At 45.8% G+C, this 27,374-nt stretch overlaps 4 protein-coding genes across 6 annotated transcripts; 2 read left to right on the top strand and 2 right to left on the bottom strand.

Moving 5' to 3' along the window:
* The first annotated feature begins 2,704 nt into the window (after positions 1 to 2,704).
* LOC129859956 (cyclic AMP-responsive element-binding protein 1-like) lies at positions 2,705 to 10,385 on the top strand. Of its 3 annotated transcripts, none has more exons than XM_055930232.1 (8): positions 2,705 to 3,046; positions 4,247 to 4,372; positions 5,154 to 5,300; positions 6,532 to 6,635; positions 6,890 to 7,035; positions 7,496 to 7,678; positions 7,886 to 8,042; positions 8,316 to 10,385. In XM_055930232.1, the coding sequence occupies exons 2-8, from the start codon at positions 4,286 to 4,288 to the stop codon at positions 8,458 to 8,460; spliced, it is 969 nt and encodes a 322-aa protein (XP_055786207.1). In that variant the 5' UTR covers positions 2,705 to 3,046; positions 4,247 to 4,285; the 3' UTR covers positions 8,461 to 10,385. The 3 variants fall into 3 exon arrangements, with proteins under 3 accessions (XP_055786207.1, XP_055786209.1, XP_055786206.1); XM_055930234.1 differs by having other exon boundaries at positions 2,705 to 3,037; XM_055930231.1 differs by having other exon boundaries at positions 2,705 to 2,893.
* On the bottom strand, positions 10,183 to 12,093 carry mettl21a (methyltransferase 21A, HSPA lysine). Its single transcript, XM_055930235.1, has 3 exons — positions 11,846 to 12,093; positions 11,512 to 11,623; positions 10,183 to 11,058 (listed from the first exon to the last, which is right to left on the bottom strand). Exons 1-3 carry the CDS (start codon positions 11,990 to 11,992, stop codon positions 10,658 to 10,660), a joined length of 660 nt encoding a protein of 219 aa, XP_055786210.1. The 5' UTR covers positions 11,993 to 12,093; the 3' UTR covers positions 10,183 to 10,657.
* Positions 12,094 to 12,244: 151 nt separating this feature from the next.
* LOC129859955 (cyclin-Y-like protein 1) lies at positions 12,245 to 21,848 on the top strand. The gene is made up of 10 exons (XM_055930230.1): positions 12,245 to 13,101; positions 14,459 to 14,533; positions 15,793 to 15,833; positions 15,971 to 16,068; positions 16,157 to 16,192; positions 16,741 to 16,792; positions 16,880 to 16,999; positions 17,834 to 18,000; positions 18,940 to 19,102; positions 21,352 to 21,848. The coding sequence occupies exons 1-10, from the start codon at positions 12,939 to 12,941 to the stop codon at positions 21,466 to 21,468; spliced, it is 1,032 nt and encodes a 343-aa protein (XP_055786205.1). The 5' UTR covers positions 12,245 to 12,938; the 3' UTR covers positions 21,469 to 21,848.
* A 350-nt stretch (positions 21,849 to 22,198) lies between these two features.
* LOC129859954 (frizzled-5-like) lies at positions 22,199 to 25,541 on the bottom strand. Its single transcript, XM_055930229.1, has 2 exons — positions 25,199 to 25,541; positions 22,199 to 25,014 (listed from the first exon to the last, which is right to left on the bottom strand). Exon 2 carries the CDS (start codon positions 24,987 to 24,989, stop codon positions 23,220 to 23,222), a length of 1,770 nt encoding a protein of 589 aa, XP_055786204.1. The 5' UTR covers positions 24,990 to 25,014; positions 25,199 to 25,541; the 3' UTR covers positions 22,199 to 23,219.
* Positions 25,542 to 27,374: the final 1,833 nt, after the last annotated feature.

Genomic DNA, 27,374 nt, shown 5'->3' on the forward strand with positions numbered 1-27,374 from the left:
CTACCCACCACTGCGACCTGTATGCTCTCGTTGGCTAGCCCTCACTTCATATTCGTCACCAAACCCACTGGCTCCAGGTCATCTATAAGTCTTTGCTAGGTAAAGCCTGACCTTATCTCAGCTCACTGGTCACCATAGCAGCACCCACCCGTAGCACGCGCACCAAAGCCAATTCCTCCTTTGGCCGCCTTTCCTTCCAGTTCTCTGCTGCCAATGACTGGAATGAACTGCAAAAATCACTGAAGCTGGAGACTCATATCTCCCTCACTAACTTTAAACACCAGCTGTCAGAGCAGCTCACAGATCACTGCACCTGTACATAGCCCATCTGTAAATAGCCCATCCAACTACCTCATCCCCATACTGTTATTTATTTTATTTATTTTGCTCCTTTGCACCCCAGTATCTCTACTTGCACACTCATCTTCTGCACATCTATCACCCCAGCTTTTAATTGCTATATTGTAATTATTTTGCCACTATGGCATATTTATTGCCTTACCTCCCTTATCCTACCTCATTTGCACACACTGCATATAGACTTTTTCTATTGTATTATTGACTGTATGTTTGTTTACTCCATGTGTAACTCTGTTGTTGTTTGTGTTGCACTGCTTTGCTTTATCTTGGGCAGGTCGCAGTTGTAAATGAGAACTTGTTCTCAACTGGCCTACCTGGTTAAATAAAGGTGAAATACAAAAATATAAAGAAATAAAAAGAAGTGGTAAGTTTTTAGGGAAATCTCGCCCCCATCTGGGCTATGAAGCTGTTCCTATGCTGTTCCACCCTTCCTATGTAATCATATGGCAAAGCCCAGTCTTTGGTTTCTTTTAATCATTTCCAACAGCCTCACAAAAATGTATCCCTCACAAAAATACTTAAATATATCCAGCCCATGAGCAAATTGGTTAGGGAACATTTGGAATATACCTCTTGATTTATCACTGGTGACAATTATGTACAAAATAGTCTATTTAAGATTTTAGAATCAGTTCTACTGGCAAAACAATGCTGTTTTAGCATACTGCTCATGCTTCCTAATACACTGCTCAAAAAAATAAAGGGAACACTTAAACAACAAAATGTAACTCCAAGTCAATCACACTTCTGTGAAATCAAACTGTCCACTTATGAAGCAACACTGATTGACTATAAATTTCACATGCTGTTGTGCAAATGGAATAGACAAAAGGTAGAAATTATAGGCAATTAGCAAGACACCCCCAATAAAGGAGTGATTCTGCAGGTGGTGACCACAGACCACTTCTCAGTTCCTATGCTTCCTGGCTGATGTTTTGGTCACTTTTGAATGCTGGCGGTGCTTTCACTCTAGTGGTAGCATGAAACGGAGTCTACAACCCACACAAGTGGCTCAGGTAGTGCAGCTCATCCAGGATGGCACATCAATGCGAGCTGTGGCAAGAAGGTTTACTGTGTCTGTCAGCGTAGTGTCCAGAGCATGGAGGCGCTACCAGGAGACAGGCCAGTACATCAGGAGACATGTAGGAGGCCGTAGGAGGGCAACAACCCAGCAGCAGGACCGCTACCTCCGCCTTTGTGCAAGGAGGAGGAGGAGGAACACTGCCAGAGCCCTGCAAAATGACCTCCAGCAGGCCACAAATGTGCATGTGTCTGCTCAAACGGTCAGAAACAGACTCCATGAGGGTGGTACGAGGGCCCGACGTCCACAGGTGGGGGTTGTGCTTACAGCCCAACAACGTGCAGGACGTTTGGCATTTGCCAGAGAACATCAAGATTGGCAAATTCGCCACTGGCGCCCTGTGCTCTTCACAGATGAAAGCAGGTTCACACTGAGCACATGTGACAGATGTGACAGTCTGGAGACGCCGTGGAGAACGTTCTGCTGCCTGCAACATCCTCCAGCATGACCGGTTTGGCGGTGGGTCAGTCATGGTGTGGGGTGGCATTTCTTTGGGGGGCCGCACAGCCCTCCATGGGCTCGCCAGAGGTAGCCTGACTGCCATTAGGTACCGAGATGAGATCCTCAGACCCCTTGTGAGACCATATGCTGGTGCGGTTGGCCCTGGGTTCCTCCTAATGCAAGACAATGCTAGACCTCATGTGGCTGGAGTGTGTCAGCAGTTCCTGCAAGAGGAAGGCATTGATGCTATGGACTGGCCCGCCCGTTCCCCAGACCTGAATCCAATTGAGCACATCTGGGACATCATGTCTCGCTCCATCCACCAACGCCACGTTGCACCACAGACTGTCCAGGAGTTGGCGGATGCTTTAGTCCAGGTCTGGGAGGAGATCCCTCAGGAGACCATGTGCCACCTCATCAGGAGCATGCCCAGGCGTTGTAGGGAGGTCATACAGGCACGTGGAGGCCACACACACTACTGAGCCTCATTTTGACTTGTTTTAAGGACATTACATCAAAGTTGGATCAGCCTGTAGTGTGGTTTTCCACTTTAATTTTGAGTGTGACATTCAACTATGTAAAGAAAAGTATTTAATAAGAATATTTCATTCATTCAGATGTAGGATGTGTTATTTTAGTGTTCCCTTTATTTTTTTGAGCAGTGTATATAACAAAGATGTTCTAGTTTCTGTTTATAAGACGTCTTTGATTGACAGCTGTTCATGTGCTCGACTGACACATGTCGCACATGCGCACTTTTATTTAGGCCTACTTTTCGTAAACTTCCGCCAATGTTCGTACCTGTCGGTATTCTTCGTGTACATTTCGTAATTTTCCGTTCGAATTCGAGCCCTGTCGATAGAACTGATTTTCGTCGTCTCCCTCGTTCTCCGTGTTGTTGTTCATCTCGGTGACGCGACAGAGGTGTAGCCTGACGCGGTCTCTTACGTGTCGGTCTGAATAAAAGTGGAGCTCGGAGGACCCGGGAGTGACGAAGCGAGTCTGTGTCGGGTAAGCATCCGATGCGGAGAGGGGGATAGAAGAAAGCCCTGGTGTGTTGGAGAAATCGCTCCAACTCTAACAAAGAGATCATGGCGGCGGTGTTGCAGAGCCACACGATGTTGAGTCAGTCTACAAAGCTAGCCAGCCAGCTATGTGAGAATGGTACTGGAAAAATGGGAGTGAGGCTTGAGTCCTCGAGTAAAGATTGCAACCACAGTAATTATAGCATCAGCATGTTGGCTAACAGACCTAGTTTGGCCATCTAGCTCCATAGCCAGCTGGCAACCACAAAAAAAACATGTAGGTTCGAATGCCTAACTTGCTAAGCTAACTAGCGGTATAGAATGTTAGCCCAGCCCAAGTATATCTGGCTTAGCTACAGACATTTCCCTCCCAAAAAACTAGCTAACGTTAGCTTGCAAGATAGTCCGTCTGCAAACACAGCGTGGTTGTCTTGAATAAGCATACTACATTAGCAAACTTAGATAAAGACATCAATTCAAGTGTCATAGCTAGCCAACGTTAAATGAACCAGATGCAAATGAAATGATTAAGCTAAAACTCTTGATTTTTACCGCATGGGACACATTTGTATATTTACGTTAGCTAGCTAGCAGCTATAGCTAGTTAGCCTGGTTGTCGATATTAGCTAGCTACCACAAAGCTTTAATATATCGAGCAACAATATGAACATGGATACATTTCGTACCATTTGGTTGAAAATGTGTTTTTTCTTATCTATTAGTATAGCTAGGCAAGCGTCAGCTAGCTACTGTTTTATTTGTAGCTAACAATGCTATATACTTTTGCTAACTACTTGGAAAAAGGCGGCAATAACAGGGTAAACATTGAGTAATACATTTTTACCTTAGGAACGTTACTGATGGTTTGGGATAGTATCTCCCATACTTTCAGATAGTCACACGTAATACTGCATGTCTGGTGTAGCCTACAATCACTTAAACAAACCTGGCCTGGTATGAATAGACAGGGGCACAAAAGCCACGACCTGAAACATCACATGGTCAGTACATAACATCACTTAATAGGGGCTCCAACCCTGTTCCTGGAGAGCTACCATCCTGTAGGACACCAACCTTCTTCCTGGAGAGCTATTGTCCTGTAGGTTTTTAGCTCCAACCGTAATCTAATGCACCTGATTCTAATAGTTAGCTGGTTGATAAGCTGAATCAGGTTAGTTATAACTGGGGTTGGAGCGAAAACCTACAGGGTGGTATCTCCAGGAACAGGATTGGTGTGAACCTACACAACTTTATCTCCAGAAACAGGGTTGGAGAGCCCTGAATAAAATCCACCCCCGTACCAATATTTTACATTTTGTGTAAAAATGTACATTCACAGGCTCTCCAGAGTTCTCCACCCGCCAATCCAGCCAACTAAATGACCATGGAAGCGGGAGCCGATACACAGCAGGGTGGTGACACAGCTGTTTCTGAGTCTGAGGCCCAGCAGATCACACTGGCCCAGGTACAGTACCCTCATCAACGTTGCCAGACACTTTAATCAAATTAAACTTTATTGATCCTCTGGTGGAAATTCTTTACGAGGCCCTACTTTTGGTGTACATGTATGAGTCTGTATTGCTGCGTTTACACTGGCAGCCCAATTCGGATGTTTTCCCCACCAATTTGTCTTGACCAATCATGTCATATCTTTTTAGAACTGATATGATTGGTCAAAAGAAAGCTCAGAATTGGGCTGCCTGTGTAAATGCAGCCTCCATATGTGGGCTGCGTTCAGCAGGGCACAACATTGTAGAATGTTCAGAAATAAATAAATATGTTATGTAGAAGGGCAGCACTGTTCTCTGACATGAAGAATAATCAATCACTTCTATTCATGGTCTTTGATTGTAACCATTATGTGGATTTTGGGCTCCCGAGTGGCACAACGGTCTAAGGCATTGCATCTCAGTGCTAGAGGTGTCGCTACAGACCCTGATTCGATTGCAGGCTGTATCACAACCGGACATAATTGGGAGTCCCATAGGGCGGCGCACAATTGGCCCAGCGTCGTCCAGGTTAGGGTTTGGCTGGGGTAGCCCGTCATTGTAAATAAGCATTTGTTCTTAACTGACTTGCCTAGTTAAATTAAGGTTAAAACGATAGACCAGTTTCCCAAAAGCATCTTAAGGCTAAGTCCATCGTTAGAGCCATAGGATTTTATTGTGCTAAAATGGACTTGGCTTTAAGATGCTTTTGGGAAGCTGGGCCCTTAAGCCGTTTCTAAATCTGCGTCTCTGCTGCAGGTGTCTATGGCAGCAGGACAGGTCTCCTCCAGCGGCTCCACAGTCACCTTGGTGCAGCTACCCAACGGTCAGACGGTTCAGGTCCACGGGGTCATCCAGGCCGCCCAGCCCTCGGTCATCCAGTCGCCTCAAGTGCAGACTGTTCAGGTGAGCCCCATTCTTCCCTCCATTACAGTAGTCTATTGTGATATACATAGGAAGGTACATGCAATAGGTCTTGGTAGTAGGCAGCAACAGGTCTATATTTGACCTGTTCTGTTGGAGCTTTAAGAATTTCACTGTACCCTTCAATTCCATGTGTGACCCTGTGCATGTGACTAATGAACTGATCTAATCTATAGCAGAGAATCTCTCAGGTGGCAGCTATTTGAGGGCTGGTGTGGGTCACAAACAGTAATATAACAGATCAATGGAACATTATTGGATGTTGTATAGGTATTACTACATTTCCAATAAACTGCAGGGTGTCAATGTGCTTTGGTGATGAAATTTCACTTCATGTTATATTCCTGTAATTTAATGGGTCAAAATAAAGAAGGCACAGTGATGCCAAAAAATGAATTACTGGGAGTTATATATATATATATATATATATATATATATATATATATATATATATATATATGTGTGTGTGTGTGTGTGTGTGTGTGTGTGTGTGTGTGTGTGTGTGTGTGTGTGTCTGACTTTCTATTTTCATAGCTTATAGTTTAATCATTTTCTCTGGGTGTGTGCCAGCTATGCTTTTTATTAGACTTATGTTATAAAATCCATTTTACCAAGACAAGTATGATTCTTCATGTTCTGAATCGTTCAGTTGGGTCTTTCTCTAATATATCATTAACATATCTAAAAAGTTGGATTTCATAACCTAATACATCTGATAATAAGCACCAAGCTCTGTTCACATAGCAGTGCAAGTTTCCTGTAATTACTTTTTGAGAATTTTACGTTTTGTGGTCAAAGTTGGGTCTCAAAAAGCTAAAGTAGCATGACACGAGCTGAAATACATGTAAAAGGCTTTGGTAAAAATAAAAAAAATTGGGGTATATGCTTATTGCTCTGACATTTCAGAGCTACGCTTGTTTTTGTGAGATATCTTGGGGAAATGACAGGATTTCTGAATGAATATGAAAAGTGGATATCCATCTTACCTCTGTTTCATGTCCTTTGGATTCTAGAAGAAAGATCAGTTCAACGGGAAAGCGATTTTGCCATTTTTTTTCTCTGGCCTCGATTGATTTAGTCACCCTAATTCTGACCGTCCTACAAGGGTAAAATCTTTCCAATGGATTATGATATTATTTTACCCGTTGGTCAAAAAAAAAAGTTTTTGATTGGACACACTATAAACTGCAACTCTTGTGTTTGACCCTGTCAGATTTCAACAGTTGCAGAGGATTCCCAGGACTCCCAGGAGTCGGTGGACAGTGTGACAGACTCTCAAAAGAGGAGGGAGATTCTGTCCAGACGTCCTTCCTACAGGTACCGCTCCTCCATAGGGCCACTGTCTCAGCTTCAGGGTGGCAGGAAAATAATCCCAATATGGCAACATGACTGTCATGTTGCCTCCGTGTTGCCAAATTGGGATTATTTTTTTAATGCAGATTGGGTGCCATTTTGGCTCTGTGCAGATTGGGTGCCATTTTGGATCTGATTGGGCTGTGAATGAAATCTGATGACACATTGTTGACAGAGTCCGAGACATTGATTGGGATTGTGTTTGTTATCCCTTGCAGGAAGATCCTGAACGACCTGTCATCTGACGTGTCTGCGGTCCCGCCGATCGAGGAGGAGAAATCGGAGGACGACTCGACCCCCGCCATCACCACCGTTGCCATGCCCACATCATGCCCCATCTATCAGACGGCCAGCGGCCAGTACAGTACGTAACCCCTACCTATTCAATCCTCAGTTTTATCGCTCCGGGGGGGGTCCCGTAGGTACAGATCTAGGATCAGCTTCCCCTCCACCAATCCCCTCTACATGGGAAAATACTTAACTGACCCAAGATCAGCATCTAGGAGCAACTTCACCTGTACTCCAGTTTCTTCGTGGCCATATGTGAAGAGTGCCTGCTTGTTCTGGTTTGGACAAGCTTAGTTGGCTTTCTTACTTTATGAGTAGTGTGTGGTCAATGACTATAGTGGAAACAGGGTCATGTTCAGTAGGGAGAAATGTTTGAATGAAACGGGAAGGTTCTACCTGAACATGTCCAATAATGACAGATGTTAATTCTTTGTTTCAAAATGTTTCGTTATGGTTTGCCTTGCTGAACATGACCGAGAAGACCGTTGCAATGTTCCTAACCTGACGATCATCCATTAACCCCCCCTCCTCTGCAGTTGCCATCACCCAGGGCGGTGCCATCCAACTGGCCAATAACGGTACGGATGGCATGCAGGGGATGCAGACCCTGACCATGACCAACGCGGCAGGCACCCAGCAGGGCACCACCATCCTGCAGTATGCCCAGACCTCTGATGGACAGCAAATCCTGGTGCCCAGCAACCAGGTGGTAATGCAAGGTGAGAAACTCTTGGACCATGGGAGGCCCCAGCCTCAATCAAGTTTTAGTTCTTACGGGGTGCCCGTCAGTTGTTCTGCTCGTGCATTCTAAACAGAAGCGTTTTCCTGCATATGCAGTCACACAACAACACAAACAACTCCTGTATGCCCACAATTTCTTGACGTAAACACAAACACGTAATGCTACGATCCCTTCTGTTTCCCAGCTGCCTCTGGAGAAGTGCAGACCTACCAGATCCGTACGGCCAACACCAGCAGCATGACTCCTGGGATGGTGATGGCCTCCTCTCCCGCCCTGTCCGGCCAGGAAGGCCCAGAGGTTGTAGTCACCCGTAAGAGGGAGGTCAGACTGATGAAGAACAGGTAGGTGGAGTAGAGGGTATAGATACTGTAGCACTGTTAGCTAGGGTTATGTTGATCACTTTAATGAAGGCTGTTGGGTGAAATGGTAGACTACATCCTAGAATGTAGGTGTACATTTAGCAGGTTGTTGATATGGAACTCCTATTTCTATACCTACACAATAAAGCTGAGCTAATGTTAAGTAAAAACACGAGAAACATGATGATGGTGTTAAGATTTGCTTTGCTGAGGCGGACATACTGTACTGACTGTCCATACATGTCTGTGTGACAGGGAGGCGGCCCGGGAGTGTCGCCGGAAGAAGAAGGAGTACGTCAAGTGTCTGGAGAACCGTGTGGCCGTTCTGGAGAACCAAAACAAAACCCTCATCGAGGAACTGAAGTCACTTAAAGACTTGTACTGCCACAAATCAGAGTAGTGTCCCCCCCCCCTCATGTACAGAGACTCACCACAGAGCCATGCATCTGGCACCACCCTCCCCCATTTCTATATTTTTCTTTTTAAAAATCTCTACCAGTCTATAAGACCTACAGAAAGAGGAAAAAGAACAAGGAAAACATCACACAATTTCTCCACTTTTTCACAAGTACCCCTTTAAAAGGATGACATGAGTACCCCTAAAAAGGATGACATGAGTACCCCTAAAAAGGATGACATGAGTACCCCTTTAAAAGGATGACATGAGTACCTTCCATCATGAGTACCCTTAAAAGGATGAGGTGGAGCACACACTGTTTCTCCACCAATAGAATGGAGCCCCTAGTGGAATCTTTCAGTGGTAGGTATCGTGTATATCCACGACACCACTGCTGCTAACCAACCAGTAGTCCCCAGTCTCAAGATGTCAGATACCAGGAAAACACCAGCCGTGGAGGACTAGGACCCCTCTGCCCACCATGAACTACCCTATACAACTATTGAGTTTGGACCGTCACCTGGCTAGACACGTTGAAAATGATTTTTGAGTGCTACACTATTCAGTATTTAGGCTGATGATTGCTTTAACTCTTCTGTTACTTACTAACACTTTGTGGACTGTAGATCCCAACCACTGTCAGATGAAATGTATTATCTTTGAGCTTGAGTTGGGTTATCATGTATTGAATTTTTCTGCTTGAAAACTTTTGTTATTCAGCATTGCTAAGTCGGGAAAACACATCTATCCGGTGGCTGTTTCGGGGAGGGGTAGGAGATGGATTGTGGGTGGATTGTCTGCATCAACTAACAGGCATTAAAAGTTAACCTCAGCGGTATGACGTAGATGCAGAATGTAAACAGCATAGTGGGTCAATTTCCACAACAAAGAGCGTTGAAGCGAGAGGCTCAACTTCTCCGCTGTTTTGGTGCCGTGGCAACCACTACAACATGAAGCGAACCTGTGCACATGCGCAGATACTGTGTGAGAGCAAAGTGTTGCATCTCGCTCATCTCAATATCTCCGGTGCAAAGTCATTTCGCTGAGTACCTTTTTAAAGAGTTGTGCTAATGTAAACTGAGCTACCACACAGCTGACAGGAGGAGTTGTGAAATATGACTCAAGGGTAGACTATGGGTGTATAGTGTGCTTTTAGGCATTCATGTAATGTATACAATGTCTGAGGCAGTGTGTGTGTTTGAGTCTCCTTGTTTGTTTCTCCATGGCCTGAACAGGCGTAAGGCATAATCATATTGGAGGATATCCTAACTTCCATTTAACTTAGTCATCATGCATTGACGTCAATGGGATTATAGAGTGAAAGTTAGGATTAGCCCCACAATCACACTTTTTCATCTGTTGTGCCTCAAACACTTCTGATAGGACAAGGGAAGAAGCATTTTCTATCATGTAGTTAAAAGGGATAGTTTGCTTGGATCTGCAGTGATGTCGTAGACTTCGATTTTTGGGATCCATCGCTGACATTTAGACTGACAACTCAGTCAACAAACGTGGGATTACACCAGGGATGCGTTCAGCAGCTCACAACAATGTGGAACAGATAAAAATGTTCAGCTAGAACTGTTTTGTAGAACAGACATGCCTTTCTGACATGTAAAATAAGGATTCATGTCAGCTCTATTCACTATATTTCTATCTGCAATGTTCCATAACATTTGCTTACTGAACCCGGTCTTCTGTTTGATTGGATAACGGAATGCCATATTGTATTATTTTGTTTTTATGTAGCCATCTGTCATAAATAACGTATATGCATCTTATTTTTAAAACACTTGCCATTTCTGTTCATATTTTGTAAACATTGTATTTCTTAATGTCAGCATTCACTTGTATGAAAAAAGCAAAACAATTATATTACAGATTCTACTATTTGTTTTTGGCAGCTGTTAATAAATGTGTTTCTGGTATTTTTCAGATGTCTTAATTTGTTTTCAAATCCATTTTTATCAAAAAAGGATGAATGAAATTAAGACAATTACAATCACCCATAGTAGCTGGGTTGTAGCTCCATATTTTCTCCCTACTGGACACAACCCTGCATGAAACAAAACCATCCTCCATGAACCATCTCACTGGCTGTCCATTCATGAGTAGTAGCTCCCTGAACCATCAATGATTGACAGCACATTGATCCATCCACTGATTCAAACCCCTCACATTCCCCATCAGTCACGGGTTCCTACAGATCTCTCCTTGCTGGACGCTTCACAGCCTTGTAGATGTGAATGTCTCTTTCCTTGTCATAGTGCACCTCGTGTACTGTGAAGCGCTGCTTCAGCATGCTCAGGAAGTTAGTGTCTCGCTCGTAGCGGATCTTGCAGGCCAGTAGCACTACACTACTCTCTGAGCTGAGGTGTTCCATCGTTTGCAGTAATGATGGAAATGTGTCTTCCAGGTAAACAATGTCTGCTCCCAGCACTATGTCAAAGCCTCCTGTGGGATAGCGCTCCAATCCCTGGCCCCAGGTCAGTTCTGAGACCTCCACTGCTCCTAGCTGATCCGGAGGAATGTTCTCTTTCACATTGGCTGCAAGGAAGCCCAAGGCAGGCTCACGGTCTGTGATGGTCACTTTTTTGGCACCTTTGGAGAGAAGGCTTGCACGGTTAGCACATGTAAAAATGTGACTAACAATTAGTAGTTCTAACAGTTGAGCCTGATCCACACTATAGGGCCAACCCAAACAGTTCTGGCTCTGATGGTTTATTTTCACATTATCCTTTCCAGAATGGTTCCAGCAACTATATAGTTGTCAGGCCAGCCCACATCAGCTCAACTATATAGTAGTCAGGCCAGCCCACATGAGCTCAACTATATAGTAGTCAGGCCAGCCCACATGAGCTCAACTATATAGTAGTCAGGCCAGCCCACATCAGCTCAACTATATAGTAGTCAGGCCAGCCCACATCAGCTCACCTATATAGTAATCAGGCCAGCCCACTTCAGCTCACCTATATAGTAATCAGGCCAACCCACTTCCGCTTGGTTTGGCCCTGTAGCGCAAGTCTCCTACCAGTTTCCCATGTGAGTTCTTACCTAGAAGAGCTGCCACAATGCCCACCAGTCCAGTGCCTGCCCCCAGCTCGATGGCAACCTTCCCCGTCAGCTCGACCTGCCCCAGCTCCAGGTACATACACATCACTACCGCCTGACAGAGAAAGGAAAACATAGACGTAAGGAGAGAACAGTATCAGTAAATTGTGGCAGAATCAATCGTACCATAGTTGGCTACGTCTTTGTCACACTCAAGAAGACGACCTGTCATTCAACAGATGGTTGAATAGTTCATATTGGAATTAAAATTGGCACGATTTTTAAAAAATGCGGCAAAGCATGTACAGTCAGTCGTACACCAACGAAGGTCACTCACTGCATCCCAGACGACAGCAGCTACTCCGAGTTTATTCCAGTCCTGGGTTAGTCTGACATTGTGGTCAGCGAAATGGAACTCGGCAGACGAATTATGTAGTTTGGAGAGCACGGGCAAATAATTCCCATCATATGGTACAAGCGCCATAGTCAAAAGAAGACCATGGAAATGTAATATAATATATCACTTTTAGTAAGCTTGAAATTCATACCACGCTGAACGATTTCTTATGAGGAAGTGGAAAAATCTATTCTCGCGATAATGAAATCGTAGAGCTGACACTTGTCAAATGACAATGTTCACCAATCTCTGTCAAATAACAATTATTAATCTTGATAAACAGCCAATGATAATTGACGTGCGTCAAAATGGGCCGTTCTTGAGGGCGTTCCTTCCTAGTTGGCTTTGGCTGGAGTGGGAATCAGCTGTTAGCAGGCTATAGCTAGTCGTCTCAAACCTGAACATTATACATTTCTGTGTACGGTGAACGACCATACCTGGAACATTTGCTGAGACGAAGGAATTCGGCATATTCTGACTGCAATGCATCGCAAGAATAACTAGATCAAGTGGACCGGCATAAGTAGCCAGTTAGCTGAAGCCTGGATTAGCGTTAGCCGGGTGTAGGGCTAGCTAGCAATAGCTTGCCAGCTAGTTGCTAGCAAACTACGTCTGGTTTATGAAGACCAGATTAATGGTTTTTAACGTATCAGCTGTCTAGCAGCTTCAATTAGGCTTTTTAAAACCGAGTATAACGTGTTGCCATTAACGGTTAAACCGGCGTCCTAGCGTTGTCAGCCTTTAGATCAGTTTAGTGGTCAAGCCTGTATCTGGCCGACGTATCAATGCGCTACTCGCCATGCCTTTGCGCACACGCCCTGAAAAAGATAGGGATTCAACTGTTCAGTTTGAATTGTGTGTTGTAGATATGAACCCCGATATGTGGCTGCAACTCATGTATTTAAAATTGAATGTGTCATTTTGAGACCAGACATCACTGACAGAGGTTCTGTCTGATGTTATAGACGAGTGGACGGTTCTTTCAGATTTCTGGGGTGTAGTCAGTGGTAGGACTTTAGCTAATTGTTCAATCATGGGGGCTACAGTGTCATGCTGCATGTCCCCCGGTGGGAGTCCAAAGCTTGCAAGGAGAGCAGTCGAGCTCGACGACTACCCAATAACCACCACTGGCGACGACGTAAGCGAGGACACGGGCACCTATCTGCAGCACATCAGCGATAGAGAGGTCCCGGATGGTAGGTGTACTTTTCGGATAAACTGGGGTGGAGGGGTATACGTCATGGTCACACCTCTCTGAACAGCCAAGACATAATGAAAGGGGAAAGGAAGATATTGCTTGCTGTTAACGCACAATGCATACATCACACATCCGCTTATGACCTGTTGCACTATTGATTGTGCAGTCGTCATATTGGTTCAGCTATTCCAAGATATCCTGCAGAGTACCCAGCATTGTTTTTGCTTCAGCTATATCCTGCAGAGTACCCAGCATTGTTTTTGCTTCAGCTATATCCTGCAGAGTACCCAGCATTGTTTTTGCTTCAGCTATAGCCAGGTCGCTTAGTGGTTAGAGCGTTGGGCCAGTAACCGAAAGGTTGCTGGATCAAATCCCCAAGCTGACAAGGTAAAAATTTGTCATTCTGCCCCTGAGCAAGGCAGTTAACCCACTGTTCCCCGGGCGCCGAAGATGTCGATTATGGCAGCCCCCCGCACCTCTCTGATTCAGAGGGGTTGAGTGAAATGCGGAAGACACATTTCAGTTGAATACATACAGTTGGACAACTGACTAGGTATCCCCCTTTCCCAGAGTATAGTGAGTGTCATCATGTCAAGTCACAAGGTGCACCCCCGGAAGTTGTGATCTGTATCTCACTGCCGTTTTAAGATACAAATGGTGCATATAGTTGGGATACGTGTGTACGTGTGTATTTCTTGTGGTGTTCGTGATAAAATAGACTGTGTATTTCTTGTGGTGTTCGTGATAAAATAGGCTGTGTGTATTTCTTGTGGTGTTCGTGATAAAATAGACTGTGTGTATTTCTTGTGTTCGTGATAAAATAGGCTGTGTGTATTTCTTGTGGTGTTCGTGATAAAATAGGCTGTGTGTGTTTCTTGTGGTGTTAGTGATAAAATAGGCTGTGTGTATTTCTTGTGTTCGTGATAAAATAGGCTGTGTGTATTTCTTGTGTTCGTGATAAAATAGGCTGTGTGTATTTCTTGTGGTGTTCGTGATAAAATAGGCTGTGTGTGTTTCTTGTGGTGTTCGTGATAAAATAGGCTGTGTGTATTTCTTGTGGTGTTCGTGATAAAATAGACTGTGTGTATTTCTTGTGGTGTTCGTGATAAAATAGGCTGTGTGTGTTTCTTGTGGTGTTAGTGATAAAATAGACTGTGTATTTCTTGTGGTGTTCGTGATAAAATAGGCTGTGTGTATTTCTTGTGTTCGTGATAAAATAGGCTGTGTGTATTTCTTGTGTTCGTGATAAAATAGGCTGTGTGTATTTCTTGTGGTGTTCGTGATAAAATAGGCTGTGTGTGTTTCTTGTGGTGTTAGTGATAAAATAGGCTGTGTGTATTTCTTGTTTGTTTCAGAATTGGCGCAGGAGTCCAACCCATCCGATAATGCCAGAGCCAGCACAATCTTCCTCAACAAGTCGCAGACTGATGGTAAGTGTGTAGCGGTATTGTTAGAGAGGGGTAAATACAATAATTTTTGTTTTGGCGCCAGGCAGGCAGGTATTAACCCTGCTGAAAGGCAAAGAGTAGGATAGATAGAGTACTGCTACCAGAAACACACATCAGCAGAAGTGTCTAGAGTGTAGACTGTTGGCCAGATGGCAAGTAGAAAGGATAAGACACACCATATAAAACACATGTCACAGCACAGGAGTAACCCAACCAATAATACCTCCTACAATAATAATGTGGAGAGCAATTTAAAAGGCAACTTCATAGAAACAATTGACAAGAAACAACCCACTCATAACCCTTAGAGAATTTGCAATATTCAGTATTACCTCCCAGTGAGGGGGCGGGGGTGTTCATAGGCAAAACAAAGGCCTTAAAATGTCAACTCTTCTCGGCCAAATGTCAATAGTACCACACCAAATCAATACAGTTCAAACAACAATAAACTCGCACGCAACCTCCCTTTAACTAAAATGTCAACCCAAACACGTCTGGCAGGACAATAATACTCCAGCGACACTGAACATCAAAGGGAGTGTGTTGGGGGAAGAGGAGTGCTGCAGTGTAAAGCACAGAGAGAAAGGGGTCTTAGCGGTTGACTTCAGGCTTGCAGTTTCACTGATACACGGATACACCTGATGTTTTTAGTTTGTTTGTCAAAGCTTCGCAACAATGTTGCTACCACTCCATGTGATCAATGACAGGAGAACTCCCAGAAGATACACCCACCACCGAGAGCGCTAACACCGGCGTTCCACTTCAACACTTTACAAACTAAATATGCTGAAAATAAACAAGACTTCTGCAGCGGTGCACACTGTCAAACTGCCAACCGAGAGCTCTCCACAGAGCGCCAGAAGAGCTATCTTAATCTCCCCCTTCCTGTCTGGTGATGCGCTCTTAAAGTGGCAGTGCACGGTGAAGGCTCCGTGCAGCATGTCGCCACAAGGGACATGGGGATCTTCTACTTCTCATGGCTGTGTCCTCTGGTTATCATGGAACGGCGCAGATAGAAATGTCATGAATAGAGTTGACATGATTTCTTATTCTACATGTCAGAGAGGCACACTAGTTCTAAGTAATATATTTCTTTATCTGAACGTCCCACAACGTTGTGCCAGGCAGATCACGTCCCAGGTCTGGACAACAGGAGATTCTGTAATGGTCACAGTCAGATAGTTATTCAACACGTTCAGGGAACTACCTGACCTAACATTTGTCTGACTTTTCCCCTCCAGTGCGGGAGAAAAGGAGAAGTAACTACTTAAGTAATCATCACGTGAGTAAATCCATCTTTCCAGTCGAGCGTTACTATGGCTACCCATGGACATCCACTGATACTAATGCAGAGATGTCAGGAAGTGATGCTAGGTTTTTCCCTGTTCCATTGACTGACAACTACTCCCTTTTTCCTAGACGTCTCCTGGGTTATCTAAAAAGTACAGCTCCTGCTCCACAATATTCCTTGACGATAGCACGGTCAGCCTTCCCAACCTGAAGAGTACGGTCAAATGGTGAGTCCTCCTTACCTCCACACACACGACCGAGCAGAAAAGAGGCGGTCATTGTAAGGACTCACCGTCTTGTCTCTCTCTGTTCCAGTGTCACGTTGGCTATATACTATCACATAAAAAACAGGTAGGTTCATTCATTTCATGAGAAAAACAGTGAAAAATTATATAGAGACGTGAGGTAAATGGAGGAGTTTTGTGTTGATGATTTTCAATGACATGGTAACATGATAATGAAGGTGTTTTGATTTGTGTGACATAGTAACATGATAATGAAGGTGTTTTGATTTGTGTGACATAGTAACATGGCAATGAAGGTGTGGTGACATAGCGACATGGCAATGAAGGTGTGGTGACATAGCGACATGGCAATGAAGGTGTGGTGACATAGCGACATGGCAATGCCGGTGTGGTGACATAGCGACATGGCAATGCCGGTGTGGTGACATAGCGACATGGCAATGAAGGTGTGGTGACATAGCGACATGGCAATGCCGGTGTGGTGACATAGCGACATGGCAATGCCGGTGTGGTGACATAGCGACATGGCAATGAAGATGTGGTGGTTTGTGTGACATGGTAATGAAGGTGTGGTGACATAGTAACATATGGGAGTGTTCTCTCTCTGTGTGCTTGTAGCAGTAGTCTTCAGTCTTTTTTTTTTTTCCTCATCAGGGATTCAAACCGTTCTCTGGACATTTTCGATGAGAAGATCCACCCATTAACGGTGAGTAGGTGGAAGTAGATACTGTCTGTGTGTGTGTGCACACCAAGCCTCCTGTCAGACTGACTGGCCAGGCCTCCTCTTCCTCAGAGAGAGAAGGTTCCAGAAGACTACTACAGCGTGGACCCTGAACACAAGCTCATCTACCGCTTCGTCCGCACGCTCTTCAGCTCGGCCCAGTTGACTGCTGAATGTGCCATCGTCACCCTGGTACGTATGCCACCAGTCAGTTGACCTATGACAGGATGCCACCAGTCAGTTGACCTATGACAGGAAGCCACCAGTCAGTTGACCTGTGACAGGAAGCCACCAGTCAGTTGACCTGTGACAGGAAGCCACCAGTCAGTTGACCTGTGACAGGAAGCCACCAGTCAGTTGACCTATGGCAGGATGCCACCAGTCAGTTGACCTATGGCAGGATGCCACCAGTCAGTTGACCTATGGCAGGATGCCACCAGTCAGTTGACCTATGGCAGGATGCCACCAGTCAGTTGACCTATGGCAGGATGCCACCAGTCAGTTGACCTATGGCAGGATACCACCAGTCAGTTGACCTATGGCAGGATGCCACCAGTCAGTTGACCTATGACAGGATGCCACCAGTCAGTTGACCTATGACAGGATGCCACCAGTCAGTTGACCTATGACAGGATGCCACCAGTCAGTTGACCTATGACAGGATGCCACCAGTCAGTTGACCTATGACAGGATGCCACCAGTCAGTTGACCTATGACAGGAAGCCACCAGTCAGTTGACCTATGGCAGGATGCCACCAGTCAGTTGACCTATGACAGGATGCCACCAGTCAGTTGACCTATGGCAGGATGCCACCAGTCAGTTGACCTATGACAGGGAGTTTCACTCTGGGCATGTTTAGTAGTTAAATGTTGTGGCGTGTTGAGAGCTGACGTGAGTAAAAGAGACGCCTGTTCTGCTAAATAATCTATTGTCTCCTGCTGAACACCTGGCCCTGGTAACGGTGTTACTGTGTGTCCAGCAGTGTCAGATGAGTGTCTCATTTACTGTGTCCATCCTTTCCCAAGGTGTACCTGGAGCGTCTGCTGACCTATGCAGAGATGGACATCTGTCCGTGCAACTGGAAGCGTATCGTACTGGGGGCCATCCTGCTGGCGTCCAAGGTGTGGGACGACCAGGCCGTGTGGAACGTAGACTACTGCCAGATCCTCAAGGACATCACCGTGGAGGACATGTCAGTGTCCCTCTGTCCTGTCCCCCTGACTGCTCACGTTTACAAGTCACCCCAAAGTTTAGGCATTAGATCTGAGGGTTGGATAGGTGTAAGCACGAGGGACGACTACCATCATCCTTAGAGCTCTCCAATCCTCTCATATCTAAGTGCTTAGGGCAGGGGTATTCAACTCTGACCTTATGAGGTCCTGGAGCCTGCTGATATTCTGTTCCATCTGATCATGAATTGCACCCATCTGGTGTCCCAGGTCTTAATCAGGCCCTGATTTAGAGAGAATATAAAATGGCAGTGGCTTGGAGGTCCAGCTGAATTTGAGGGGTGTCAGGGTAGTTTTAGGATTCAGGCTGTGGGTCTCCTCAGCCCCTGGAGTGGCATAAGGCCCCCTTCTTACCACGGTGGGCTTCTTACTGGCTGTAGGACAGGCTGCAGGGCTCTTTGTGGCACATCCTTGTTCAAATGACTATATTAATACAATTTAATATATTGATGCCGCTGACAAGGTCTCCATAGAAGTGTGCAGGATTTTTTTGTTTTGGCTCACCCAAGAGTGAACTGTGAACATCCTCATATAAATCAATATTATGAGGCGCATCGTTAAATTGGAACGTTGCCATGTGGGACAAAACTCATCGTCTTATATAATCAATAAAATTAGCTTTTGATTTTGCCTCGCTGGCCAGGTACATATCAATGTCTTCCCTCGATTCCTTGCGTCCTCAAGCCTCTCCCCGAGAACTCACTTCCCTCTGACGTTTTGAAAAGGAGGCTGGGAGAGTATGGAGGATAAGACTGCTGAGATTCACACTCTACCCCTCTCTCTACCTCTACCCCTCTCTCTACCTCTACCCCTCTCTCTACCTCTACCCCTCTCTCTACCTCTACCCCTCTCTCTACCTCTACCCCTCTCTCTACCTGTACCTTGCTCTCTACGTCTCACAGGAATGAGATGGAGAGGCACTTCCTGGAGCTGCTTCAGTTCAACATCAACGTGCCGGCCAGCGTCTACGCCAAGTACTACTTTGACCTGCGCTCCCTGGCCGACGACAACAACCTCAACTTCCCCCTGGAGCCACTTGACAACCAGCGAGCCACTAAACTGGAGGTGAGGAGAGCTTCTAGTACAGCAGGAATGACAACACTGCTACTTGGCAAGAGGAGAGTTTAATGGCAGTCCTGTTCAGAAACAACCCCAGCCCCCCTACTATCATGTAGATACTAAACAATTGCATAGGTGTTAGAAATTAAGTAGTAGATCCACTTTGCCTTCTGATTGGCTAGGGGGACTGTACACCTATCTACACAAGTGCCTAGGTGGGAGGGGCCAATGTCTTGTCTTTATGTTATGATTTAACTGTTGAGTGACATAAGTGTTACGTTCCCAGGCTATCTCTGGGTTGTAATAAGTGTTGGTGTTCCCAGGCTATCTCTGGGTTGTAATAAGTGTTGGTGTTCCCAGGCTATCTCTGGGTTGTAATAAGTGTTGGTGTTCCCAGGCTATCTCTGGGTTGTAATAAGTGTTGTTGCGTTCCCAGACTATCTCTGGGTTGTAATAAGTGTTACGTTCCCAGGCTATCTCTGGCCTGTAATAAGTGTTGCGTTCCCAGACTATCTCTGGGTTGTAATAAGTGTTGGTGTTCCCAGGCTATCTCTGGCCTGTAATAAGTGTTGGTGTTCCCAGGCTATCTCTGGGCTGTAATAAGTGTTGGTGTTCCCAGGCTATCTCTGGGTTGTAATAAGTGTTGGTGTTCCCAGGCTATCTCTGGCCTGTAATAAGTGTTGGTGTTCCCAGGCTATCTCTGGGTTGTAATAAGTGTTGGTGTTCCCAGGCTATCTCTGGGTTGTAATAAGTGTTGTTGCGTTCCCAGACTATCTCTGGCCTGTAATAAGTGTTGCGTTCCCAGACTATCTCTGGGTTGTAATAAGTGTTGGTGTTCCCAGGCTATCTCTGGCCTGTAATAAGTGTTGGTGTTCCCAGGCTATCTCTGGGCTGTAATAAGTGTTGGTGTTCCCAGGCTATCTCTGGGTTGTAATAAGTGTTGGTGTTCCCAGGCTATCTCTGGGTTGTAATAAGTGTTGGTGTTCCCAGGCTATCTCTGGGTTGTAATAAGTGTTGTTGCGTTCCCAGACTATCTCTGGCCTGTAATAAGTGTTGCGTTCCCAGACTATCTCTGGGTTGTAATAAGTGTTGGTGTTCCCAGGCTATCTCTGGCCTGTAATAAGTGTTGGTGTTCCCAGGCTATCTCTGGGCTGTAATAAGTGTTGGTGTTCCCAGGCTGTAATAAGTGTTGTTGCGTTCCCAGACTATCTCTGGCCTGTAATAAGTGTTGCGTTCCCAGACTATCTCTGGGCTGTAATAAGTGTTGTTGCGTTCCCAGACTATCTCTGGCCTGTAATAAGTGTTGCGTTCCCAGACTATCTCTGGGTTGTAATAAGTGTTGGTGTTCCCAGGCTATCTCTGGGTTGCAATAAGTGTTGGTGTTCCCAGGCTGTAATAAGTGTTGTTGCGTTCCCAGACTATCTCTGGCCTGTAATAAGTGTTGCGTTCCCAGACTATCTCTGGGCTGTAATAAGTGTTGCGTTCCCAGACTATCTCTGGGCTGTAATAAGTGTTGCGTTCCCAGACTATCTCTGGCCTGTAATAAGTGTTGCGTTCCCAGACTATCTCTGGGTTGTAATAAGTGTTGGTGTTCCCAGGCTATCTCTGGGCTGTAATAAGTGTTGGTGTTCCCAGGCTGTAATAAGTGTTGTTGCGTTGTAATAAGTGTTGGTGTTCCCAGGCTATCTCTGGGTTGCAATAAGTGTTGGTGTTCCCAGGCTGTAATAAGTGTTGTTGCGTTCCCAGACTATCTCTGGCCTGTAATAAGTGTTGCGTTCCCAGACTATCTCTGGGCTGTAATAAGTGTTGCGTTCCCAGACTATCTCTGGGCTGTAATAAGTGTTGCGTTCCCAGACTATCTCTGGGCTGTAATAAGTGTTGCGTTCCCAGACTATCTCTGGGCTGTAATAAGTGTTGCGTTCCCAGACTATCTCTGGGCTGTAATAAGTGTTGCGTTCCCAGACTATCTCTGGGCTGTAATAAGTGTTGCGTTCCCAGACTATCTCTGGGCTGTAATAAGTGTTGGTGTTCCCAGACTATCTCTGGGCTGTAATAAGTGTTGGTGTTCCCAGGCTACCTCTGGGTTGTAATAAGTGTTGGTGTTCCCAGACTATCTCTGGGCTGTAATAAGTGTTGCGTTCCCAGGCTATCTCTGGGCTGTAATAAGTGTTGGTGTTCCCGGGCTATCTCTGGGCTGTAATAAGTGTTGGTGTTCCCAGACTATCTCTGGGCTGTAATAAGTGTTGCGTTCCCAGGCTATCTCCAGACTGTGTGAGGACAGATACAAGGATCTGGGCAAGGTGACCATAAGGAGGTCCCTCAGCGCAGACAATCTGGTGGGGGTCCGAACCACCCACGCTGTGCTGTCGTAAAGCTGGACCTGCTACACACAGGACAGGCGGAGGATGAGGATGCACCGAAGGCCTTCCTAAACTAGACACTCACTGGCACCATCGACACACACAGCTGGTCCCAAATCACCCCCAGATCTGTAAGGTGGCAGCTCCACCACTGATACCTACTCATACACTCCAGATCTGCACAAATCAACGGGTTAGACTGACACCACACTGACCATGGTGACGAAGCCTCTAACTACCCTGTGGTGTAGTTTGGCACACGGACGGATAGATGGTGACGTAGAAGGACGGTTTTCTTTGCTTACTGTGTAGGCCTTTTAGCTGTGAAATGTATCGGTTTTTAATATTTTCAGTTGCTGTTTATTTCAAATAAACCGTAATAAACTCTGAAATGTGTGTATGGTGTCCCATTTTCTAGACAAGCTGCATGATGTAAGGCCTGTGATTACTTGAGCCTGCCAGATGGGCGGGGTTGGCAGTTCTGCAGCTTTTCTATTGGTTTCATGTGCCAGGTTAAGCTCCAAGCCCTGTATTTGAAATAATTTCAAATAAATTGGCTGGTTTTCATAGATCTGACAGGACTAGAGTGGAGAAGCGTATGCTCCATAAGCGGTCTGATTGGTTTTTAGAATCAGACCAAGTTCCAACATTCACACAAGCTTTTATTCTCTACCTGGGTTACAGGCTGCGTAGTTTAACATGCCACAATTAGACAGCAACTTTTCTGAAGGAGAACTACATGTACACTGATCCATTCGGTTGATTTATTAGGTATTTAAGACTTTAAAGGCCATTTGATAAATGGGACGATAATACAACCCTTGATGTAGTGGAGAAAATGAAATCCCAGTGTAGTTTTACTAAGAGGTAGATTATGGTTCACACATTTGCAGAGAAAAACAAGTTTGTGCTGTAATTACTAGAACCCACCACATGGAGGCAGAAGAGGCTACAACAGTTGTTTCTGAAGTGGGAAGTTGCACCTTTTTTAAAGAGGCACTCCAGTCTCCTTTTCACCTGATTTAAAGGCATGTCTAAATAGGTGGTCCAGGTAAGTAATGACATAGCACAAGTGGGGGGGATCTGTATTGCTCCTCAAGCAAGGTTGAAAACGATGACATTATGGATTCCAATCAGACCAACTCCTTGAATGCCTTAAAGTTAAAACACCTTTTCACCCTTTGTGTATACTTGGGATATCAATTTAACAGGAAGAGTAAAACAAAAGACATTGAGTGGTGACACTTCTCTCAATTCATCTGTTTTTTTTAAACTGACTTCATATTGAAATTTCTTCATCCTAACAAGGCGTTACTGTGTCCATAAACATTTCAAGAGTGATATGTCCTTTTAGGATGGCCACTTCTAAATAAAATGACAAATAGCAATTCTCCATCTTCATTACGCATAGAAGAATACCATGCCACTTAGTTATCTCTAGGTTAATGACATAACTGTTGATTGGATTAGCAAAACATGTCATTTTAAAAATCCTAGATACATTGAGGTGTACTTTCTCCCCCTTCCAGATAATTTAACTTCAGGGGAAATCTCCTGCAATGAGTCTAGAATGAGAACGAGGAAATATAATACAAAATACTCTTCTATACTTCCACAGTTTGTTTAAATGTCCTTATGTGAAGACAATAGTTTCCATAATTTACAATCCGTTCAATAAGTTAAATGAACATCCATCTAGTTTTTTCCGACAGCCACTATGTGGAGCACCATGAGTCTGACAGGCGTCCATCCAGCCAGTCTGGTCACACAGATGGGTGCGACAGGGACTTGTGGTCAGACTGCGAGGGGAGCAGCCCGGTGCGTGTCGTGAGGGATGTGCTGGCCTCGCTGTACACTGACGCGCTGGACCGTTTGTGGCCCCAGCAGGGACATGAACAGCAGCATCTCCCCAGAAACCTTCTCCACGACTCCAGAGTCTTCCCAGACCACACCCACACCCCTGAGGTGATCCCTACCACCAGGCTCATAAAGTACTTCAGCATGAAGATGGCGTGGTCCGGCCCTAGGCCGAGCCTCTCTCTCTCAGCCTGGCAGGAGCAGGAAAGGCCCCTGTCCCACTGGGGCCTGAGGTGCTGTTCATACACCAGACAGGCCACCACCACCGCGGCAGGGACCGTGTAGAGGACCGTAAAGAGGCCCAGCCTTAACATCAGCTTCTCCAGCTTGTCCGTCTTGGTCCCCCCCTGCTTGATGACGCTGCGGATGCGGAACAACGATACAAATCCCGCTAGGAGGAAGAGGGAGCCTGTGAAGAGGTAGACCACCAGGGGTGCAAGCACAAAGCCCCGCAGGCTCTCCACACTCTGGTTGCCCACGTAGCATATCCCTGCCACAGGGTCTCCGTCTGCAGCGCTCAGGGCCAGCACGGCGATGGTCTTGACGCTGGGCACCAGCCAGGCGGCCAGGTGGAAGTACTGCGAGTACCCGGCGATGGCCTCGTTGCCCCACTTCATGCCCGCCGCCAGGAACCAGGTGAGCGAGAGTACCACCCACCAGATTGCGCCGGCCATGCCAAAGAAGTAGACCAGCAGGAACACCAAGGTGCACAGGCCGGCAGGGCCCGAAGCATCATACAGCACGTGCCCGCCGTCCTCGGAGCACGCCACACGCTCGTGGCCCGCCGCCAGCCGCACCATGTATCCCAGGGAGATGAAGAGGTAGCAGGCAGCCAGGTAGACGATAGGCAGCTCGGGGTAGGAGAAGCGGTCGCGGTCAATCAGGAACGTGACCACAGTAGTTAAGGTCGAGACGAAGCAGAGGACCGACCACAGGCCGATCCAGAGGGAGGTGAAGGCGTGTTCATCCGGGGAGAAGTAGGGCTGACGGCAGGGCTGGGCGCAGTTCTCCACGGGGCCTGTGTGGACGCCGCGGCCGTACAGTGAGCGGGCCTCAGTCTTGACAGACACCAGGGGGTGGCGACAGCGGCAGCCGCGTTGTTCACAGTCCTGGTGGTGGGGTTTGGGCAGGAGAGGCGGCCTGCGGCGGGCTGGGTTGCGGTGGGGGGCCTTGGGGGTAGGCTTCGGGGGGAAGGCCGGGCCTGGGGACAGAGTTGTGACATCACTGCTGTTCCGGTCCATACAGAGGCGGTCAGCATCACCCAGCTCTGGCAGCCCCTCGCAGCTCATCCTCTCGGGCCATTCAAAACCATACTGGCTCATCAGTGGGGAGCAGCCGCGCTTGGCCCGGTCGCACACAGAGCGGCACGGGGGCAGAGGCTTGCGATAGTCCGGGATGCAGATAGGGGTGTACATGCTGCAGAGGAAGAAGAGCAAGTCAGGGGAACAGTGGATGCGCACCAGCGGCCAGAACTGGTGCACCTCCAGCCCAACCTCGTCCTGAGTGTCGTGGTTAAACTGGTTGGGAGTGTAGGTGAGGTTGTAGCCGATGCCCTTGCACATGGGGACCGTGATGGGTTCACACACGATGGCCTTGGAGGCAGCGCGCACCGATTGTGCGCGCATCAGCAGGAGCAGACACAGAACGCTGATGTAAAGAGGGCAGTTGTGCGTCATGGTCGCTATGGAAGCTCCTCCAACGCTGTGGATTTTCACAAAAAGAAAATTTAGGTTATTGGATAGGAAATGCGCTCTGAAAGTTTGAAACATTGTATTACAGTTTCTATGTTCTATCAATAATACATCCAATGCACTTTGAGTGTGCGCCTTATTCACTCACACGTAAAGGCTAAGAAATACAGTGATGAAACAAGTTGATAACTCACCAAGTCGATCACACGGGAAAATGTAAGCTACCTCATCAATATCCAATGCCAATCAATGATAGAAGCGCCATCTGATAATCTTGCCACCACTGAAATTCACTCCCAGTGTACCTTTAGGAAACGCGCCTCCGGTGCAATCAAATAAAGTCCATTTCGACTCGATAATATAGACGGAATTTTCAGGCAGAAACGCCTAATCCTTGCGCCAAACTCTTTCTTTCAACAATATTTAGTGAAACAGCCTCTATTTTCTGAAAAAAAATCTATACTCCACGACTGTCTTCCCTCGTGCGTCTTCTTGCTCCGGCTCCTAACCATACTGACTAACAACACCTTGGCCGCTTACTCCGGACAGCTACGCCCACAGGGCTGCGTCCTCTCCAATAGGAATCTGCTTACACCCTGAACGACTCAATCAGTACGTTCTTTAACCATAACCTACTTATCACATAAAGTAATATCATTCCGTATTTTTATAGGCCTACAATCTATGTAACATCACCAGTAAAGTTAGACAATGTTTAAAGTAGTGTTGTGACCAACTCAATCCATTACTTCCTTTTACCATAACCTTATCAGACAACTGAGTACATTCTATATGACCTCACACCTACAATGTTTTATCAAAAATAGTGTTTGATTACTAGTTAATGGGAATTTTAATTTAGATAAACATCTTCCTAGTATTGAGTTGCAACCCCCCCCTTATTGCCCTCAGAACAGCCTCAACTATTCAGAGAATGGACTCTACAAGGTGTCGAAAGAGTTCCACATGGATGCTGGCCCATGTTGACTCCAATGCTTCTCACAGTGGGCTGGAAGTTCTTTGGCAACACATAGGAAATTGTTGAGCGTGAAAAATCCAGCAGCGTTGCAGTTCTTGACACAAGCCTGGCACCTACTACCATACCCTGTTCAAAGGAACTGAAATGTTTTGTATACTCAGTGTATGTGGACTGCAGTGTGCCAGTTCAACTCGGCACCTAATCAGACATATATCTTTGTCCTAAACTACAGACAGAATATCAAACAGGTAGGTCTACTCGAACACTTGTCCTGTGTGGGCTATACTCCTACAATTAACTTGTGTGTTTGTCCTGTGTGAGATATACTCCTACAATTAACTTGTGTGTTTGTCCTGTGTGGGCTATACTCCTATAATTAATCTGTGTGTTTGTCCTGTGTGGGATATACTCCTACAATTAATCTGTGTGTTTGTCCTGTGTGGGATATACTCCTATAATTAACCTGTGTGTTTGTCCTGTGTGGGATATACTCCTATAATTAATCTGTGTGTTTGTCCTGTGTGGGATATACTCCTATAATTAACCTGTGTGTTTGTCCTGTGTGGGATATACTCCTATAATTAATCTGTGTGTTTGTCCTGTTTGGGATATACTCCTATAATGAATCTGTGTATTTGTCCTGTGTGGGATATCCTCCTATAATTAACCTGTGTGTTTGTCCTGTGTGGGCTATACTCCTATAATGAACCTGTGTGTTTGTCCTGTGTGGGATATACTCCTATAATTAATCTGTGTGTTTGTCCTGTGTGGGATATACTCCTATAATGAACCTGTGTGTTTGTCCTGTGTGGGATATACTCCTATAATGAACCTGTCTGTTTGTCCTGTATGGGATATACTCCTATAATTAACCTGTGTGTTTGTCCTGTGTGGGATAAACTCCTATAATTCTATAATTAACCTGTGTGTTTGTCCTGTGTGGGATATACTCCTATAATTAACCTGTCTGTTTGTCCTGTGTGGGATAAACTCCTATAATTAACCTGTGTGTTTGTCCTGTGTGGGATATACTCCTATAATTAACCTGTGTGTTTGTCCTGTGTGGGCTATACTCCTATAATTAACCTGTGTGTTTGTCCTGTGTGGGATATACTCCTATAATTAACCTGTGTGTTTGTCCTGTTTGGGATATACTCCTATAATGAATCTGTGTATTTGTCCTGTGTGGGATATCCTCCTATAATTAACCTGTGTGTTTGTCCTGTGTGGGCTATACTCCTATAATGAACCTGTGTGTTTGTCCTGTGTGGGATATACTCCTATAATTAATCTGTCTGTTTGTCCTGTGTGGGATATACTCCTATAATTAACCTGTGTGTTTGTCCTGTGTGGGATAAACTCCTATAATTCTATAATTAACCTGTGTGTTT

Source organism: Salvelinus fontinalis, chromosome 7, assembly GCF_029448725.1.
Source record: "Salvelinus fontinalis isolate EN_2023a chromosome 7, ASM2944872v1, whole genome shotgun sequence".
Classification (NCBI taxonomy): domain Eukaryota; kingdom Metazoa; phylum Chordata; class Actinopteri; order Salmoniformes; family Salmonidae; genus Salvelinus; species Salvelinus fontinalis.